The sequence below is a fragment of the Anas acuta genome, chromosome 17 (genome assembly GCF_963932015.1).
Source record: "Anas acuta chromosome 17, bAnaAcu1.1, whole genome shotgun sequence".
Lineage (NCBI taxonomy): Eukaryota > Metazoa > Chordata > Aves > Anseriformes > Anatidae > Anas > Anas acuta.
In genome coordinates this window covers 13,330,563-13,352,550 of record NC_088995.1, presented here as the reverse complement: position 1 = coordinate 13,352,550, position 21,988 = coordinate 13,330,563, and the positions used below count along the sequence as shown (strand labels likewise).

The 21,988-nt window shown below is 35.5% G+C and overlaps 1 protein-coding gene across 3 annotated transcripts in view; it reads left to right on the top strand.

Moving 5' to 3' along the window:
* Nucleotides 1–2,058: 2,058 nt before the first annotated feature.
* ADGRD1 (adhesion G protein-coupled receptor D1) overlaps nucleotides 2,059–21,988 on the top strand; it is a 156,171-nt gene continuing 136,241 nt past the window's right edge. The window contains exons 1-7 of one of the 3 annotated variants that reach the window (XM_068653722.1): nucleotides 2,059–2,707; nucleotides 2,804–2,840; nucleotides 7,456–7,539; nucleotides 11,288–11,383; nucleotides 14,177–14,299; nucleotides 19,451–19,630; nucleotides 20,811–21,065. In XM_068653722.1, the coding sequence (XP_068509823.1) occupies nucleotides 2,639–2,707; nucleotides 2,804–2,840; nucleotides 7,456–7,539; nucleotides 11,288–11,383; nucleotides 14,177–14,299; nucleotides 19,451–19,630; nucleotides 20,811–21,065 (844 nt within the window). In that variant the 5' untranslated portion in view covers nucleotides 2,059–2,638. The remainder of the gene's footprint in view (nucleotides 2,708–2,803; nucleotides 2,841–7,455; nucleotides 7,540–11,287; nucleotides 11,384–14,176; nucleotides 14,300–19,450; nucleotides 19,631–20,810; nucleotides 21,066–21,988) is intronic. The other 2 variants (XM_068653723.1, XM_068653724.1) reach the window with 2 other exon arrangements.

The window sequence follows — 21,988 nt, the reverse complement described above, 5'->3', positions numbered from 1 at the left end:
GATGTCTGCTTGCAATTTGCTGTTTCCACAAAAATTTCTGGCAGTGAACATGTTTGCTTGGATTCTCACAATTGTTTTGGTAAGCATATTCTTTCCCTTGACAGGCCTCTCTTGGCAAATATTTCAAATTCCTATCTTTCTCTTTTTTATTTTAATATTTCTTGTGATTTTTAGCTGCAACTTTCTATTTCTAAGAGTGACTCTACTTGTTACTATGTGATGCAGACTTCCTGGGGTTTACACAGGATTCCTCTTCTTCCTTCAGGTTATAGAAGAGTTTCTGGCTAACAATGATGATGGAAGGAGTCTATATATAATAATAAATAAATAAATAAAAAGAACTAGATGGAAATAAGGAAAAGTCAATAGGAAAAGTGAATAACTAGTGCCTTCTGACTAGTTATACTCAGTGCAAACAAATTTATTTTTTTAGGAACTGAAGTTCAGAATTCTCAAAACTATTTTGTTTAACCAAAGCAAGGTTACAAACCAAATATGTTTTTTTGGTGATATTGAAAGTTTTTAATATTTAAGTTTGATAACATACAGCAACTCATGTGGCATGAGCATCTTCCAAAATTAAGTATGATCCCTTCAGTCCTTGGACTCTGGAGTTCCATCTACCTAGCTCCTAGGAAAGAGTTGGTTACCACCAGAAGCTTCAGAAGTTCACTGCCTCTGGGCAGCCAGCTGGGTGAACTGGGCCCATTATCATGAGGCAACCTGCTGGGCTTCCAGCTACCTAAGCCCTACAGAAAGGGTCATTAGAAAACTTTCATTTAAAAAAAAAAAAAAAAAAAGGCTTTAGCCAAGAGTTTGGTGCAAAGGTTATGGTTAAGAAGTGGACAAGTAAGAAAGAGGGATAGTACCATGGAAGGAGTAGAGCTCAGAAGAGGAACCAGGCTAATATAGGCTCATACGGGCATCTGTAGAAATGGGGCCAAGAGCCACCAAATGGATGTATGGGGATGGAAGGACAACTACATGTCAGAATGTAAGCCATAGGTGGACAATGACACACATGGAAATGGGTGCACGTGATCACTTTTCTATAGATTAGCATCATGTTTGTCTGACTTTTGTTTAGAGTGTTTTCCTGGTTGACAAAACATCATGTGGTGAAAGTTCTAGTTTACTGAAAAATTTTGGCAATTTGAATTTTGCTGAGATGTTAACATGATCTGATTCTGAATTTTAGTTTCTGGTCTTCCTTACATCACCTATGTATGGCTCATGTCGGGATAAATAAGGGATTGAAAGGAAGGGTTGATGAGGAAGAGATGAACAGGGCTTATGGAAATGGAGGGCTTATCAAGTTTTGTTTAGTGTTACTGTTTCAGTTTTTCACTGAAAAAAAAAAAAAGGGAAGAGAACTTGTTTCTGAAAGCAAGATTTTAACATTAATGAGAAGAGTAAATGAAAATATCAACTAGTTCTAGCTACTATTTTTATTTAATATAAAATCTTATAATTTTAATATATAAAATATTGGTTGTTATTTGCGGTATAAGCTTAGCGTAATTGGGATGCTCTTCTAAAAATGCTTAAATGTAATTGCTTTTATTTTTATTTTTTATCAAAGAATAATATTGCTGTGGCTATTATAGAAGTAATTTTATTTTATTTTATTTTATTTTTGCTAGCTCTAACAGGCAACTTTGAGCAAACCAGTGAAATGGCTAGAGCCTCAGTTTCCCCTTCTTGATAGGGACACAGTAAAATTAATCCCTCAATGCTATGTGATTTAAATCAATATTTTTTCAAAGGTCTCGTTTCTTTAAACAAATACAAACTGCTGTTTTAATGAATAGCTCTTAGCTTTCCTTCGACAATTTGTGTCCAAAATCTGTTATTTTGTTCTTACACATTTGAATTAGGAACAATTGTTCTGGCTTTGCATCTTCTTTGAGTGTGCAGATTGCTAAAAACTGTAATCTCTTTAATCTGTTTGCTGAAGCACATTAACTTGTTTCCACTTGTTCCTAGCTGGCTGGTGTTAGGACCCAGAAAAGAGACAGCAGCAACGTGATATAAATAGAGTACCAGAATGGGACAAAGTTTGAGAAGAAAGCATGACATCACTCAGACTTGCTCTCCACCCAAAAAGATCTGGGATGGAGGTGCAAACGTGAGCTGGACAAGCTGGAGTTAGCAACTTTTTTCAGCTCAGTTCCTGAGGAAATAGTGCGAGTTATAAGCTCTATGCGCTATAAGGAAGTACATTTTCTTGCTAGCAAAACCAAAACTGGCTTCAGATCTCTGACAACGTGAAAGTAATGGAAAGGAAAAGACCATAGGAAGAAAGTTGAAAACAAGATATTTTTTTTTGGCACAGATTCTAACAGAAATACTTGACTTCTTTCCATGGAACCGTACAACTTTCGGATCTGATGCACAGTTCTTTTAATTTTTCTCAAATCATAGTAATTTATTTATGGTTAAATGAAGAGATCAAAGTGTGAAGCAAGCAAATACTACTTAAACGGTCTGGAAGGATATTATATCATCACTGGAGGAACAGACTTTTTGAACTTGCATGGAAAATGTCCCTTTTAATACGAAAAGTTGCTAAGGAAAACTTATGATTGAAATCTTACAGGAATTTGATCTTGGTTGTACTTTTAACCTTAAATAGACCATGGAGAATTTATTATCTCTGCTCTGTTGTCATTATTCTTTGCTGATTTTATTTCAGTTCCAGTATCAGGTAATGTTCTGAATATGGGCAGCATTGAGATATATTTGGATTCCTCTTAGCAAGTTTTGCCTCACTTTATCTCATTATAAAATGTTTTATGTGCAGGTGTATGGAAACTATTCCCAGCTACTCAAACACCCAGGTAAGGAATATTCAGTTTATATTTTATGGCAATATGCTTAAATATTTAATTGCTTTTTTTGCTCTTTTATTTTATTTTATTTTTTTTTTAGGGGGGGTGTATTTTTCTTTTCTTTTTCCTTTTTTTTTTTTTTGTTTGTAGTCCTAAAGAAACAGTGACCCCACATTTAAATATAAGCTCTGTATGAAAAATATAATAAAGCCTGACCATCCCACTTAGTTTATATTCACTACCTACTAAATATTCTGTATAGAAATATATTTGGATAAAAATGACTTGTATTTGATAGATAGAGAATTCCTCTATATAGGGTTTTTATTACCTTTTTGAGCATGAATTTCTGAATCAGACTTCTACACAGTTTTTTTTTTTTGTTTTTTTTTTTTTATAATCAAGGTCTTAGTGTTCAGTGTTTTAAATTCTTTGATTTACAGTTAGATATGCCAGTTTATGTGTTTTGTAGTACTTCACCAAGGCTTCAAGCTATCTATGCTCCTCCCAGCCTTCATGCTTAAGTCAAAATCAGTTACAGAGCATATTAAAAATCTCATCTGTTTTCAATGCAGAAAAACTCATAGCTTATTGGGGATCTGTGTGTGTAACTGTAGAATTCTTCTGCTTATATAAATAGTTTAACCTCAAGCCTCATGGTGGTGTACAAGTACAATTTTACTGCTTTACCAATTCATGTATTGCTTTGTGCTTCTAAGTTTTCACCATATATAATTATGTTCAAAATAAAATACAGTGCGATGTGGAGAGCTATGTTGTCTGCTACTGCAGTATCTTCAGACCAGTTAGTTTCTTTTGTTCCACCTTCACTCAAAAACAAAGAAATACCACCTCATTTCCTATAGGTGAGGATTACTGGCTTCTGGCCAATAGAGCCATAAGGGAGAAAAAGGCCTCCCTCAAAAAGGAAGGAAGCTGTACAACATTTAGTTTGTATACGGTGTCTGTGGGGAAATGCTCAAATCCAGAAAGCATCACTCCCAGTTACAGCGCTGTAAACAAGCCTTGTGATTTTGTTCTGAACACAGAGCAGTTACCCATTGAAGTAATGGTACAAGTATAAGCTGAATTCAATGCACCAGGTATTTGTTTTCAGAAAGCTTCTCAGGGCTGATTGGCTGCAAGTGGGGTGGCAGCATGACTTTATATAGCTCAGAACTGGGAGCTGGGAAAGCCACCAACATGTGGCATGGCCCGAGGCAATTCACTTCTTTGCTGTATCTCTTTTGTTTCACATTTTCTTTGCCCATTTTTTTCCCATCTTATATATAAATGTAAGGTTTTTAGAATATAGCTTCTCCTTAGGGGTGGGTTTGTTTGATGCCAACCACAAGAATGCCATTGTTGTGATGCTACTGCTAATGAAACTCATGCCACGTTGTGACATAGTTTCCGTAATCAATTCATTTTCTCCCTGGGTCCTTCTTATCTGACTATTGTTCTCTATTTTTTCCTGTGTTTTTCTATCACCTCTGTTATCTTTAGTCCTTCTACCCCAGATATTAAAGGTAGGTGTGTTAATGGAAGCAAGAACCATTTGCATATAAACACACTGTGAAACAGAAGGCATGTTCTGTGCTCTGCAAAATAGAGCAGGTAGTTTGAGGACTGGCTGGAGGTACACTAGCACAGGTTGCCTATGTGGATACTCTTCTTACCATAGAACCTCATCACTTTAATTCTTTTTGCAGCAGCTAGAATATACTCTTTGAAGATAGAACTGAACACATACCCAGATTTAGTTTATGCAAATGAAAGTTTATTCCTACAGCCTGTTCCCTCAGAGTGCTTTTCCACACAGCTTGTTGAGTTTAGGTTGCCTGGAATTTTCAGATTTGGCTTTGTGCATACTTATTCAGTGTCATTATTCTTTTACTTTGACAGTAGCTTTCTCCTTTTGTAGCAACTATGCTTTTCTCTGTATTTTTCAAGTATTCAAAGGAAATGTAACCATAGAACCACATTCATTTCTCCAAACACTTCCCTGCCTCATCTATTTACACTCATGCTCCCACTCTCTGGGAAAACCTCTATGAAAACAGCAAATATTCCTAGTTAGGCAGGCCAATAATAGATCCTGGTCAATTATGAATCACTTGTTAGATATCTTTGGCATAGTTTAGTTCAGAAGAGAATCTGAGTAGTTTGTGTATTGCCACAAAATGCAGAGCTGCTTGTAGTTCTGTGTTTTCAAATCTGCAATTGTTTGTTGTGACGTTTAGCAAATTTGCCAGCTTTGCACTCTTAGCCTAAAGTTCCTGTCTGCATTGCAACTCTAATAGTACAACATGAGGATGGGAGACATCAAAACAGCTCACAGCTCCTCTGTGTGGGCAAGAAAATTTAGGATGAAAATAACATGAAAAAAATATTTTTGCTCCTCCAAGTCCATTGTAAAGAAATCTCATTTGTATATAGAACACTAAAATGATGGAATAATTATCCAGTAGGCAGTTTTGATCGCTCTAGAGTAAAGAAGCAGAGGACAAAAGATACTGTGTTTTGTTTTAATTTGCACACCATTTTCACAAGGTTTGGGGAGCTTTTCTATGGTGTATGATGGTTTAAGTGGTATTTAGGAGACTTTTCTGTTTTGTCCCTCAGGCTCTTGAAAGATTGCTTGGGAACAAAAAACAAAACAATGTAAAACTGTAGGGCAAGGGACTACACATACGTGTAATGTTATAAATAAGTTATGCTTCAATTCATTTGGAGACCCCAGAAGGATTAGGAGTGTTTTTCTCATTCGGTAGTGCTATTGAAGCCATGCTTGCTCTATATTTTTCATTAATAAGATCATTCACTAGCAAGTTTGGGGGAGTCAAAGTTGTGTTTTGTTAGATCAGTTCATACATAATGTTAAATACCCATCAGATGAAAGGCAGAAAGAAATTTTCTTGAAACTAGTTGATCTTTCTTCCACTTCATCCTTTGTCCAGTATTTGAAAGCTGGAGCAGTGGATGGAGCTGTATAACAAGGGTGTTTTATAGAAAGTAATAACAAAAATGGTGGTCAGGGAGTTCAAGGAGGTTAGGGGGATCATTGTGGGAACAAACCTGTTCATTATATGAACGAAGATGTGGAGAGGAGAAGGAAAGAGGATGCTTATGCTTGATACCTTTCAATACTTTCTGTTTTGGGAGAAGGACATTAAGGAAGAACCCCAAACCAACTCCAAACAATCACCAGATTTGAAATTTGACTGAAATTTGAGTAGAAAATGCTGGTTTTATAAATACTTCCTCTCTGTTCCCACCCAAAAGAAAAGATTAACTCAAGCTAATAGGATGATATGCTGTGAGGTTGAAAAAACATTGTCATTTGTATTCACAGTAAAACTTGTCTATCTGTATCAACATTCTGAAACTTTCTTGGATATAGGAGATTATCAATTTCTTCCAGAACGGCTGGTTAAATTAATTATTTTGAGAATAAAGGATTTCTTGCAGCTAACAAGATAATAAGAAATTACAGTTCATGTTTTCCTACATTATTAATGATATACCCTTAAAATAGAATTGTTATCTTAACACAAAATTTGATTGCTTTGGACATCCCACTTCTGTTCAGGTTTGAGTAATCACATCTCCTAAACTCTGTTCTAACTGGTAGCAATTAGACCAATGGAAACCAGCAGATGTCCTGCTGTTGTCAGCTTGTACACTTGGTGCTCAGGAGGACATTTTGGAAAACAAAATATTCCTACCTGCCACAAGGAGATGTTCTGATTTTGGTGTAGTGAAGATGGTTCTGAAGGAACAGCTAATGCTGTGTGGGGAGGAGGGGATTCTTCCATCCCCCCATGTGTTGTTGGATATTCTGGAACCCCTTCTCTTAAGGAACATCAAATTCCTTCTATTTAAGGGTATAGCTCTGCTATACATGTATGACACAGTTAAAGTGTGAATTACTTGGAGATATCAGGAAGGCTAGGTTGTGCAGTAACACAATCATCCACGTTGCAGGCCCTCCAGCATCAAGTATTGTTTTTGACTACTGTTTTTCCACAGAGAACAAAGGCGAAAAATGCTTGTGTAAATATAACCTAAAGGTATTGCACTGCTTTTGCAGTGCATTTCAAGAAGAAGCTAAGAGTCCTCAGAACACTCTACCATCTTCTCCAGTTCAATTAACTGGAGATAGTGAAGTCCTCTGTGGAGGAGGCAGGAGTAGAGAAAGCATGCTGCAGAGGCTTAACATTCCCACTGTACATTCTCTTCTTGGTGCATCATACTATCCATGATGGGTTTAAAAAACTGCATGGCATCTTAAAATTATCAGGCCAGCTCCAACAATTACTTTGATGAATGCTGCCTGATACAGTAGCAGAGATTTTGTCAGAGATGGTTACGTATTTTAAGTGCAATTAGAATGAAAATCAGTTGAATTTTAAAAACAGAAGTTCTCTACAGTGTTGTCAGATATCTTTACTTTAATCTCTGCCATTTTGATGGTCTTGCTTATGTGCAGTATTTTATTTATATGCCATATCTTGTTTTACTTAACCTATTGACTTTCTTTATTGTTCTTCTTTGTGGACACTTGCTATGATCCTTGTTGGGACTTACTTTAACAACCTGTTCATCTGTATTTCCTTGAAAGGGTTCAAAGTTCTTGCATCAGCTTCCCATTACTGGCCATTGGAAGATGTGGATGGAATTCATGAGTTTCGGGATACGAATGGAGGTAGACAAAGGACTCATTGACAATGGCAATAACATAAGTATTTGTGTCAGTCTGTAAGTGGATAGGGAGCAGGAGAAATGAAAGTGGTTAGCTTTTTTTAACATGGCAGTTGAGATTTTCTTTAAAGTTAATGTTTTTGCAGTGCTTTGATATCCAAATTATATTGTATTTGAGAACTGATTTTTATAGAGTATTCTCAGACATTTTATGGTCTGTCTATGCATTGTTAAGGTTATAAAGAGAAATGTTTTATGATCCAAAGAGTTATTGAAATAACACTGTTATTAGTTGGCTTGGTACATGCATAATATGCACTAATAAGCTCAGTAACTGAGATCTTTGGCTATGCCGGCTGTGAAAATGCCTGATACTTTAAGATTTTTAAAAGGAGTTAGATGCCTAAACTCTGCAGACATTTTTGAAAGTTGCACATAGTATGCACAGAAAAAGAAGGGTATATCTGAATATATCTTATTCATTTATATTTTGGTTTGGATACTTCCTTAAAAATTGTATTGCAGCAATAGGTTTATTTTCTCTCTCTCTCTCTCTCTCTCTCTTTTTTTTTTTAAATGATTTTTTCTCTCCAGTTGGGCAAAAATCATGTGAAGCTTGGTAAAACAAAACCCTCACTGATGTGTCAGTTGTCACAACTCTAGAATCTCAGAGGGAATGATTTTAAAATGTAGTCCTTTGGTTTCAGCAGTTTTCTGATTCTGATATTTTAAAGTGGGGTGAGAGCTTCCTAGGGATGTGCAGGGGATGTAACTCATGGAGTTTTGACTGAGGAAAATACCCCACTGCTGTGTTACAAGCTTGTAGGGTCGCACCTTTCAGATGAAACATTCAGCTTTGTTTTGCATCCTTCTGAGGCTCAAAAATCCCTTAGTAATTTTCACATGAGAACTGTTTTTTCTTCCAACTACTTAGCCAGCTCCAGGTTGGGTTGATATATGTACATTCCCCAGTATTTCTTACACTATGGCTGACTACCTTGGCCATCAAGCCTACTGTGCTACTGTGAAGAGTAGCAGCAGTGTTACTGCTGGTGACTGTAATATCTTTTCCCAGAAAGATTGCTGCAGGAGATTAAATCAGGAGTTAGGGACCTTTACAACCTTGTATGAAAAATGTTACACAAGTACAAAGTTATTGCTATTTATTACACAAAAAATTGCAAGATCAATCTCTGTTCCTAAATGGGGAAAAGATTCTATAAATATCTGAAACCTTTTATTCCATAGGTGCTCAAGTATTTTAAACTCAAACTGTTTGACCCATCTTTCCAGGAAACTTCTTAACGGAATTAAATTGGCTGACCAGAAATAAATCTGGGCAATAGGCAATATTCTGCTCCCATTAGAGGCTGATGGCAGCGTTCCCACCAACTTCAATAGGATCATAATTTGACCTGCAAAAAGTTACCATATGAGATTTTTAACAGTGTATTAATGTAATTTTCTAACAGTGGACCTCATGTACTTTCTAACAGAGTAAAGCACTCCTTATCTAGCATTGTTTTAGCATTTGTGTTATCAAGATGTTTTTAAAGTACTTGAAAGGAATATATGAAATCTAATATGACATACAGCTGTTGGACAAATTGTAATTGCATAACTGATGTTAGTTAGATTGTTTTTCAAAACTTGTTAAATTACATTACTTCAATACAATTCAGAAATCTTGCCAGTAGTAACACAGAAGAGTAAAAGCAGAATATATTAAGCTCCTGATCCTACAGGCCTTCTCTTACATGAATAGGGCTGGCTTACATGAGCAATTGTCTCTTACTCCTATTATGACACTGTGTTAAAGAACTTTATAAATGAGCCAGCGGCATGACTGCAGGAAAAAAAAAAAAAGATTTGGAGGACGTTTTCTTGCTATTGTTTGCACAGGATGCTAGTAGCCAGAAGTCCTTTTCTCTGCAGTGCAATTTTGACAATGTTGAATTCTTTCCTTAACGTTCTAGTGGATAGTTCAAATTCTTGGCAGTTGCATATATTGTGTCTTATAATACATGGGTATTATTTCAAAGGCTTCCAGCAGACGTTTTATGTACCTATCTGATATTTGACTTTGAAATACAATAAAAGTTTTCTTTATTGTAGTAATCTAATGCCCATGACAATTTTCTATTTTTGATACCATTCTGATTACACAACTCTTCTGTTTATTGCTAGCCTTTCTTGTTTTTCTCCCATTCATCATAATTTCATGCAATTATTTTCATTCCATGTTTCTTCTCTTAAATACTTGAAATATCATAATCTGTCCATCATGTTAATCCATTTTATTTGTTGAAGTCATTGTGTGTGAAGCCAGATTTATATCTCTCAATGCATTTGTGTTGTGAGAGACAGTGTCAGCAAATTATTTTTTTTGGTTATCATAGCAATAAAAGCGGTAGAAGCAATTGGAGGGGAAAAAATACCAACAAACAACCTAAAATATAGCAAAGAAAATATGTGGCCATGTTCAGGTTTCATAATATGCCCTCTAGTTTTCCATGCATTTTCTATTGATTTTTTTTTTTTTTTTTTTGAGCATTTGCTTTTTCCTCCTGTGAGCCCAGTTGGTCTAAATCCCCAGTCAATGCCAGTCAATGTCTCTATTTACTTATGCAGGCTTTCCATCAAGATCTATTTGCCTGCCCAAGGTAAATAATTACTGTGTGCAAGATACTTTTAAATGGAAGGGGAAAAAAATAAAATTTTATTGTTGGATACCTAAATTAATTTGATGGCTCTTAAAACCATAACATGCAAAATGGTAGAAACCCTGTAATGTTGATGCTGTCCTTTCAAATCTGTTGATAGCGTGTGTTTGCCAGCAGCCCTTAGACTTCAGAGCTGCAGGACAGATGAGCTTAATGCCCCACCTGGAGATCGTCTCCTCCAACCCCCTGGGAGGCTCATGAGTAGGGTGAGCTGGAGCCAGTTGCTCAGGGCTTTCTGGTTGAGGTTTGAGTATCTCTAGGGGTGGGGGCTCCACAGTCCCTCTGGACAACCTGTTCCAGTCTCTGACTGGAACATAATTTTTCTTAATTTAAAAAGCTCTCTCATAATTTTTCTTAATTTAAAAAGCTTTTTCCTTATGTTTAAGTAGAATTACTTGTGTTTTAATTTGTGCCCACTGACTCTTATCTGTTCACTGGATACCACTGGGGAGAGTTCAGTGATATCTTTACTCTTCCCATGGGGTGTTTATTCATACTGATAAAATCCCTGAGCCTTTGCTTCTCCTTATTGAGCAATCCCAGCTGTCTCAGCCTCTGCTGGTGTGTCCAGTGCCTTCAACATCTGTGTGGTCCTTCACCAGGCTCTCTCCAGTATGTCTAGTGCTAGGGAACCCAGAACAGAACACAGAACTTGAATTGACCATAACTTTTGCACCAGTGTAATGATTTTTGTTATAACTGCACAGCTCCTTACTGACCTCAGTGTATTCAGAGCCCCTTATCTGGTTGCAGTTGTACTGTATTATAGTTTTTCCTTTTCTGTTCCTGTCAGGAATTAAAAATGGTTTTAGTGATGCTATATTTTCTTAAGTTATGTAGTTAAAGGATGCAACACTCATGTAGTACTTACAAATTATTGAAGACAGTTGATCATATGATAATTTTAAAGGCCACTGACCAACATCTGTGATCTGTGTCATGTTGAGAGATATGAACTGGTCATTTCATTTCTGATTGTGTTTATTCATTGTTTTGCTTATTTGCTTATTTTTTTGTTGTTTCACCCAGCTCTAAGAATCCACAACTTCACTGTGCTTCCTTCCCATAACTCTACCTTTGTATATACCAATGACTCTGCCTACTCTAACTTCTCTGCAACTGTAGGTGAGGATTTACATTTTATTTTGTTCTGCATTTGTCAAGCTTGGATGGTTCTTGTATCACTGGATTCAAAGTTAACACTGAGTTTTGGTTCAGTTGGTCATGTGGTAAAGATCTATGTGTATGCTGAGATAAATGATTGAAAAAGCATTCCTTCAATTTTAAGTGAATTGGTCTGAATTATTGGGAGACAAATCCCCTTGCTAAGCAGTCTGTAGAAGGATGGACCCCAGCAGCCCTCAAAAACCTAAAATATTTTTATTAAGCTTAAAAGAAACAGAAGATATTTCAGAGGAATATATAAAACAAATACGTTGATTTATTTTTTCCTTCAAGATGAAAAGAAAAAACGTCCTTTAAAAAGGAGTATGAAATGGTGAAAAAGAGATAAAGACAAATGCAAGTGAATTTTCCAATCCTGAAAGTAAACTTGTCAACCACAATATGTTTGATTAACGTATAAATAAATAAATAAATAAGTAGATACAAATCTTAGATATATGATTTCTTTTTACATCTACATACTAGTTGGAAGGAATAACAGAAAATAACAATATTCCATGCAGAAACCCGCCAGATTGGAAACTAAGATTAAGCTGGTGTAGGTACAGCTAAAATCATTTAATTGAAGTCATCAGGCTTTAGACTTGAGCAACTGAAATATGACCCTTTGTCTACTTAACGATTAGGTATTAACTCATATCTGTTTGTTAGAAAATCTAACATGAGGAGGAAGATGAAAATGGTAGAACTGTCATTTTGGGTTGCTCCGATAGCAGGAGGTCTGTATTAGAACACTAAAAACACTATTTTTCTGCTGAGATTAAAAGTATGCTGGCAAATGTGAACTCTATTAATGATGAACTTCAAACGACCCTAATTTCTTTCAGTCCTCACTTATCTGCTTTATAGGCCATTTGCATAGTTCTCACATAATAAGATGTATTCAATATGAACATTAAAAAGAGTGATATTAACAGCAAAGGAAATGCTATGGAAACGGGAATACATTACCTTATGGTATTTATTCTGGCTAGATTAATTCAGAATTTAAGTGACTTAAAAAGAATCTAGAAATATTTGCTTCACTCTATACTATTTTAATTTTTAAAAGGAACTGAATTTTATCTGTCAGTTAGACAATTTGGTGTCTTCTTGCTCAAAAGTAGGGGAAGATACTTAAAAATGGTGATATTTTCATTGAGATTTGGTATGAACTAAAAAAATATTTGGACATATGTTCACTGAGGGTTATGCTATGCTGCAGCTGCTGTGTCCCTGAGTGGTGTTTTCCTATGGATAGGTCAGCATTATGATGGTCCTTACTCCCACTTGTCTGCAGCTGGGAAATGAGATTGCCTTTTGCACAGGTTGCATGAGGAGATGCACCAACACAAAGCGGTGACAAAAGTATCTAATGACAACCACATAGACAGTGTCTCCTTAGTGCTACCTGTGCCACTCTGACATGATTTTCACCATGCTCTGCTATGCAAAAAGTTCAGGTTAAGTCAGGTAGATGTACATATATAAATACTGAGGGAAGTCCCTCATGTGCCAGCCTTTACTAGTTGTAGACCATTTGTGTGCTCCTCATTTCCATTCCAATCTCATTCTATTTTCAAATATCAAGCAGCACCTCTATGGCAATTCCTGCTCTTCAGAGAAGACTATGTCCTCATTGCAGATATTTCCCTTCTGAGCAATTCTTCCCCTAGCACTGTATTTTTCAGAAGAAATTGTAGAGAGGGGTATTTAAAACTAAGATCCCAAATCTTCACAATCTTTTCAGACCTCCTATTACAATGATATTAAGGCTATATTCTAAACTGGACAATTATCTTCTGTCTTCTCAGAAATAAATTATGGAATATTCTGTGTTCTGTGGAACGCAGACTTTTTAACTCGGTGGAATTATTTTTTCCCATGATTTCCTATAGTCTTCATTGCTAATATTAGTCCACGTTTTATCTTGGAACAAATGAGGTGAACTTTCCATTGTCATTTATCAGCCAAATTCTCTGATCTTAGCAAGGTTTTCTATGGTAAATGTGTTATGTTATTTTAGTATCATGATGGCTCGCTCATAGTTTTTAGCTAGTAGGGCATGAATAAACAGTGCTTTTTAGGGCAGAGGTCACAAGAAAATCACAATTAAATCACTAGACAATTAGTCATTGTCCCCGTTAGACAAAGAAAAACCTTTTATAAATTACAATGATGCCATACCAAAGGATGTCTGAAAGATATTTTTCTGCCTTTTGAATATAACTTGTAAGGTATATTTATTGAGATATTTTCTTTAAAATAAAATTGGATTTTATCACAAAATTTCCTTTTCAAAAATGAAAAAAACAAAAACAAAAACCTGTTTTATTACATTTTTAAATAAATAATTTCTTGACCTACTCTACTTAACAACAAGCCAGAAATACTTGTATGATGTGTCCAGGGTTCAGAAGTCTGGAAAGTGTATGGTTTATTCAGACTACATTGAAATAATGATTTTTAGTTTCTGTTTTGGGTATATGAGTTCTATTAAGAAGTTTTAGTTAAGGAAGAATGTGGGTGAGGCACATAAATATAATTTTTTAAAAACCTTAAATGAAAGAAACATGATTTTTTTTTTATAATTAAAAAAAAAACAAAACACTACCAAGCAAACAAACAAAAACCCAAACAACTAAATAAGAAAACCTGTAGTTTAGATAAGCAAGTGTCTGAGTCTGTTAAAATCACATTTTCAGCAAGCTTTAATTTACATAAATGTTAAATTATATTTTGCTTTTCCTTTAGATATTGTGGAAGGACTAGTGAATAAAGGAATTTACGTTCGTGAAAAGAAAGGAGTTACCTTTCTCTTCTTTGGAAGCTATCAAAATTCTTGCATTAGCAACCCAGAAGTCTGTGGACCTGAAGGTTAGTAAACTAATTAATTAATATTTGCTTTTCTTTCTCTGTCAAATTATATAATTCAATAATTATAGTTTCTTTCCAAATTGAAATGGGCTCTAAAATTCTAGTTTGATGCTTTTTTTATTGGCTTAAGAAACATTTGAGTGCTGATTGCTGAAAATGTAGTATTTTCTAACTGCAATGTGGATTATAACTAATCACCAACTACTCAGATCAATGACCTACAGTATAATTAATTCAAACAAAATCAGAAATAAGGTTACAATGCCTGAAATCTCTCATCTGGCACCAAGATTAATGGTGCTACAAAAAATGCAGTGTGACAAACAGATAAGCTGTTCTGCAGTTTTGAAATTTGGGAGTTTTGGAGACTATGCCTTACACTGTGGCATTTGAGCAGGAATGCTTTTTTTCAAACTTATCTTTGGAGACAATATTTCTATTTTTTTATTTTTATTTTTTAAATCTCAGGTGTCTTGGAATCCATTTCCATAAATCTCTTTTCCAGATGCATTTTTACAGTAATAGATAATTCCCCCTATCTCACAAAAAAGAACATTAAAAACATAAAACATTGAAATGTTCAACAGATAAAATGTGAATAAATATAAATAGTGAATACTTAATCATTATATCAGGTAAAAAATAAGAAGACAACACCCCTTTATCTAAAGGAGGTATCTGTTTGTCTCTGTATTAACTAAATGTGATGATGATCTCTAATTTTATATGAGCATAATGTTTCTTAAATATATTTTGATGTCCATTTGTTGCATTCATTTGGATTTGGTGTAAAGTATGCTTAGTATGCTTTCAGAGATGATCTTGGGATTTTTCCAGATGAAGTATTACAATCTAAATATTTAATGAAACAAAAATCCCAATAGTTTTTTCTAGCATAAATGTAATAACATTTCAGAACTCTTGTTCTGACTTGAGAAAACACATTTTTCTTGTTTTTAAAATGTTGAAACCTTCCCCTCCCCCTTCTTTCTCAAGCACTTTTTAAATAACGGTTTTCTCTGAGCAGTTTTGGGCTCATTAAATCGGCATTTTTAGCCAAAAGAAACATTTGTGAAAGATGCAAGAAAAGGTTCTCTTAATCATTAGTTTGAATACAATAGAAAAAATAATAAAGAGCTCTACAACATACAGAGAACACCTTCCTGATGAGCTTTCCTACCCACATACAATTCCTTCTTCCTTGAACCTTTCAGCATAATGAGAAGTTTATTTAGTGTTCATTTTGTTAGCACCTCTACTCGAGCATCATAAAGCACAGTGAATATGGAAGACGCTAGGGAGATGGAAGTAGTCCACCATTAAGTTTCTTGCTCTTAGTCCTTAGCTATCTAACCTGTGACATAGATATATAAATGTTCTGACAAAGTAACATTTTATAACTGTTCGATTGACAGGTTTCCTGTTGATTTGAACAGAAATTGGATATCTGAATTCCTTGGTTGGTTTTGAAATACCTTAGCTTTTTACCTCCTGATAGCTCTGTGAACACAAAACTTGTTTCAGATAACTAGAAGGCTTAATGAAGCTTGCAAATCTGGGCCATATACGTGAGAAGACCTATGCTCTCTCTTAAAAGTTGTCAGGGATTAAATTTTATTTTGTGTGCAATTCTAAGGACCACAGTTTAAATAAGCAAAGCTTGTTTGATTCTTCTAATGCCAGGCTTTAAGATTATTGTGAAGAACCGTAGAACAGTCTGCCCTAGGAGGCTCAGGTTCCCAAGCTGGTTAACTGGGAAGTCTCAGATCCTCACATCTCCCTTGGTACAGACCAATAACAGGAATAATAATGTCAATTATTGTTAACAATTATGTTCCTTAATGTCCTATTGGAAACACTTATTGCTGTATTATGGATAAGTACCGTAATTAAAAATATGTCAATATTTTTAATTTTAAAAGGATGACGACACTTTTAAAAAGATGTTGTCAATAGAATAGTCTCTGTATATGTAGTCTGGCTTGTCTGGCTTTCAGGTTTATGCTTTTTTTTTTTTTTTCTTTGCTTGTTTGCTGGTAATGAGAGATTATTCAGAGAAACAATAACAGCACATAAAATTTGAAGTACCTTTCTTAATGATGAACGCAATTCTCTTTGACTCGAAGACACCTTCAAAGATTTAGTCATCAGGTGCAGTCATGCATATTATTGTAAATAAGTCTGCAGCATATTTTTAGTTATAAGTTTTAAGTTCCCCTTCTTGCTCTTTTATGACTATATATTTTTAGTTTTTCTTCTCTAAAGCTAAAAGCAAGTCTTACCCACTCAAGGTTCATATGAGCATCTGGTGATGCAAAACTTAATATGTTTGACCCAAAATGATTTATTTCTGTCAAGCTATCTGGGAAAAACTGCTTTTCTAAATTTCAGTGAAGTTTTTATTGTGTGCCTTACTCAGTCTTATTTTAAGTTTTTCTATTTCATGAAGTGATAGAGTGCACATAAGAAGGATTTAGATCCACAGTCTTTTCATGGCTACAGGATGATCAGTGGCTACAGGGAAGTCCAATAGGATGGACAGTCAAAGATGGGGGAAAACAACTCCAGTGCAGGCATACAGTAGAACTTGGTCTAACTTCAGCTCTGCAGTCTCGAAAGATGGGATAACAACATTTCCACAGAAGTTTTGTGAAGATAGCTGGGAGAAGATCATGAGATACTTGGTCAAAGGAATCACATCAATAGCAATAATTGCTTGACATGATCAGCCTTGGTGGCCCTTTCACCAGAGTGTTGAAGAATTGTATGTAGATGCAAGGGAAGTGCATAGCTTTCCAGAAGGAGGGTTGGATTAGAGTTTCAACCTATTACTTCTTTGCTGAAGACGCTGAAACATGAACATGGACCGATGAGGATATTGCAAGTTGCTTACAGCAAACATCAAATTCTTCAGCTGGGAGTTCACAGCATTTATAGCTTTAAACCCATAAACATTGAGATCTAACAAACTGGGACTGATGATGTTCATATACTGATTGATTTCTAAGAGACTAATGATAATTGATTAACCTTTCCATGGTGGTTATTTTATCGTGCATAAAACATTTAGCTGTATAGCTCATATAAATTAATGGGTGCTGCCAGGAGAACAAACAGGAAGATCAGTTAGGAAAGTTACTACATAGTTAAATTATTATATTATTGCAGGACAAATTTTTAAATTTTCTGCTAAGTTAATATGACAAAAAATATGTGAATGGTATAAAAAATTATGTGTGCATAATGTGTGCAGTGAGGGGAATATTTCTGGTGATTCTATTGATATATGTAAGACTTTTACATCTTTGATCAGAGAACTGTGAAACAAAACAAAACAAAAAAACAACAATCAAACAAACTATAGTTTTAACAAGAAATGGACGTAATAATTTGAGGACTTCATTAGCCTGTGCTAGGCTAACTGATAGTAAATTGCAATAGTTCCTATTGTTTGGGCAATCTGCAGGTACTGATCACTATAAAAACATCCAGACATATTAGACTACATCAGACTACATTTCAAAAGAGCCCAGTCAGCAGGTTAAGAGCAGTGGCTGACAGGTCAAGTAAGTCCATCAGAGGCCTATGTAGATAACTTACAGGGCTAGACTATATGATATGGGAGGGAAGCCTAGGTCTTTAATATTCACCATGAAGCAAAGAGAACGCTGAGGGCTGTCTTCAACTACCTGATGAGTGGTTATAGAAATAGTTGGTGTCAAACAGTCTTGGAGGTGCACTACCTTTTGAAATTACCCAAGCATCATAAAGCAGAGTTAGGATTATGAGAGTGTGAGAGGCAACACAGACAAGTTGTAGCACAAGGAATTCTGATTAGATCTAAGGAAAAAGCTCTTTGCCGTGCCACCGGCCAAGCATGGGGACAGTTTGCATAGAGATGCTGTGAAACCATCACCTGTGGTGATGTTTAAAAATCAACTGAGCTCTGCTGTTGACCCTGATATAAGCAAGCAGTTTAGACTGTGATCTCTGGGGTTGTTTCCGAATTTCGAATCTTTCCGGCAAAACCTCTTCCACTTTTGTACTTCGTATCTAGTTTTCAACCTGCTTTGAATTCAGATTTAATTCTTAGCACTTAGCACTATAAATTTTGAGATGAACACGTTTAGGAGCTATTTAGTCAATCCATTTTCTTTGTAATTGCATTCAGCTGTAGAACCTGAACAGCAGAGTAAGAACTTCTGAAGTGCAAGGGACATTCAATTTGTCACTCGTGTTTCTGTTGAGGCCTTTGAGGTAACCTTTATTAAGGAAACAGAAATCTTTAGAGAAATATTTCTTCACTAGTGTGCAATCTGAGGAGTTTTTCAGTTTTTAGAATACAACAGTAAAATGGTGGATTTAGCAGAATTATTTGTGAACAAAGCTGATCATGTGCACACACAGGATTGCACTTGCATTTTAGAGAGGGATTCTTTGTCACTGCGTAAGTGAGAATCTTGCAGCTGTGATTGTGGCTCTGTATGTGTTGGTATCTTTTTCTTCTACACTGTTTCTTTGCTTTCAGCAATTACTGGAGCACTGAAGTGTGAAAAGACAGGTAATAACATTTTAAGAATAATTAAAGTGTAATCAAGAATGGATGCTACTCAGTAAGCATGGATGTGCCGGCAGCCAGTAGCTTGGAAGTAGTCAATGTACTGCTTCTTGCTTTACGGACATATGGTATCCATCACAGAAAGTTACAGGTGCTGGGTGAGAAAGTGGAGATGAAATCAATGTGTTCTGAAATAAAGAACAATCACAGGAAGGAAAGGGGATCATAGTAAGGGTGAGAAGGGTAAGGAGACTGAAGAGAGAGGTATAGGGAATGGAAGCATAAATCTGTGAGAGAAAAAGACTTCATTACTGCTGGTGCTCAAGAAGCTTTAGTTCTAACTGAGAGAAGCTAGCCAGGAAGAGATGATTGCTGTTCTGTCCTGGATACGTGCATGTGATGCAAAACCAAGGAATAGATGTTTATTTGGTTTATACTATTACCACATTTTTTGTTCAAAAAATGCCATTCTTGTTTATGCGAGCAGAGGATTTGTGCTCAAAAACATTCCCACTCTCTGCATTTTAAAATATTATAAACTTTCAGTTACATTTGTTTCTCATTAAAAATTGCCTTTTACTTGCTTCTGTCAGGAGTAACATTTTCCTTTTTCTGGAAGACTCAAGACCAGCAGGCTAAGTTCCCCCCTGCCTCCGGTGGACAAGTAATTTCCAGTGGTTTCAAAATCTGTTCAAATGAAGGTGAAGGTTCAGTAGAATTTTACACACGTGGGAATGCAATGATGAAGTGGAAAGCAAGCTTTAGTCCACCAGGTAAGTTTTTTTTTTTTTTCTTCATGCATTTTTTTAGTTATACTTTATATTGTTCTTGCAGAGAGGTGTAATGGTAAGAGCACATCTTCAGGAAAGAGAAGTAGGTATATAAAGATACCTACAGATTTCTGTGCTTAAGAGTTCTCTTCATGGGGGGAGGGAGAGAGAAAATATGATCAGAAAACTCAGTGATACTGTACTACAGAACATTTGCTGTTCAACAACAATACATGGACCTGACTTCCATTTTTCTGAAGCAGAGTTCTTATTGACATCAATATATTAATGAGTGCTTAGAAGGAAACAGCTGGGTGAGGAATGCAGGTTAATCCTTAGGAGTTCTCCATATGTTCTAAAACTGGGTATGTGTGCAGACCTCCGCTGCATCCACTGCACTGATGGGTGCTATGTGCTTTGGTCATTTTATTAGCTGTTGAGTATCAAATTTTGCATGTCATGGCATGGTATTAATAAGCATTTGGGGATATCACATATCGTACTGCTTCTATCTACACTGTTGTTGCAAACAGTATTACCTAGTGACTCAAAAAAAAATCTGTATTTCTAGTAATGCTAGTGACAGTCACTAAGTCTTTTCTTGCCTCAATTTAACTGTTTGCAAACTGGGAATATAGGACTTTCTCACCTCATAGTAATAAAGTCTTATAAAGTATAATAAATCAGTTTAGAAATCCAGTTTTAAGAGAAGAACTGTTAAATGGTATAAAAAATTTGCATATTTGTGGATTATTCAATCCAAATAAAAATTAGTATTATGTTTTCAGCCCTTGAAGTGTAACAAAGAAACTGGCAGCTTTTAATTAGCCTATTTTTCTGTTCTTTCATTCTTGCAGTCTTTATGGAGCTCTTGCTGAATTGTATTTTGAGACAGTATTGAAGAGAGTTCAAGTTTTGGCCAATAGTATTCACCAAATATAATTTATGGAACTGCAGTGAGCCCAACTAAGAGTTCAGATAAAACCTAAGAGGCATTCTGCCAAAGTATGGGCCTCCCCATGTGTATAAAGATTAATATACATGATATCAGCATTCCATAATTCTCTCTTAGCACTTACTACATACCTCTATAGCATAGCCCAAGTCAGCAAAAACTTCCTGAATAGGAGAGACACTAAATGGAAATGATTCATAGATTTTACCGTGACTTAATGTTTTGCAGGTCCTTATTGGACTCATATTCTCTTCACTTGGAAATCAAGAGAAGGACTGAAAGTCTATGTCAATGGAACTCTAAACACATCTGACCCAGAAGGGAAAGTTTTCTATGATTATGGAGACCCCAAGGCAAATCTGCTGACTGGGACAGAGGGGGATCAAACTAAGCGCTATGTGAATGGGGCATTTGATGAATTCATTATATGGGAAAGGGCACTCACCCCCAATGAAATTGAGCAATATTTTACAGCTGCTATTGGTGAGTATATACACTGTTGTTGTCAAAGGTTGTCTTTTGCAAAAGTTGACTTAAAAATATTTAGTGTGTAGGATTTGTATTCTTTTTTCATTTTTCAGCCATTGAAAGTAGTTTGTAGAAGCAGAAAAATGCAGATATTAAAGTGATTGAAACATTCAGCTGTCTTTGAATATGCAGTCTTCTCATCTGGGCTTCTAGCTCCTTTAAAATGTCAATGTATGTATATAAATAAAATAAAATTACCGAAACCAGAAGTATACAGTCATTGTTGGGTCCCCTAAGATCAAGTGAAGAAGAGCAATAATTAGACTCGAGTCAGAACAGTATTAAGAAATATCAACCATAGTTTTCTAGTCATTGTATAACTTTAGAGGCAAGTCACTTACTGATTCCAGCAGATGTGGATAACAATGCTTAACCCGCAAGTTCCTGAAACAATAAAGATTTAGTAACTAAGTTGTATTTGTGAACTGAAAAGAAAGATATCAGTTGAAGCATAATACATGCAGCAGAAAATCAGTATTTGAACAAAGATTTAGAAGATGGTGGCCAGTAATCTGTCAGGCATGATCTTTATTATAAACTTTTCAGTACAAAAAAGGCTGTTGCTATTAAGTGTTTGTTTGTGAGTAACAATTAGAAAACATGCATCTGAGTAATAAAACTATGGGCTATCTGTAACATTTGGCTTCAGTGGCAGTTTCCCTGCTTTCACTTATTCTTACTGGGTTACTGAGAGCTAAAGCAGTTACACCCATCACTCTTGTGCTTTTAAGCACATGGGAAACATTTTCACAATGAAAACTCTGAATAACACTACTGATGCAAACCTGGAAATAAGAATGCATGCATTTGTAACACCCAGGTTTGATTATAGCGATCAAATTAAATACAAAATGTATTAGGAAAATATAGAGTAGTTT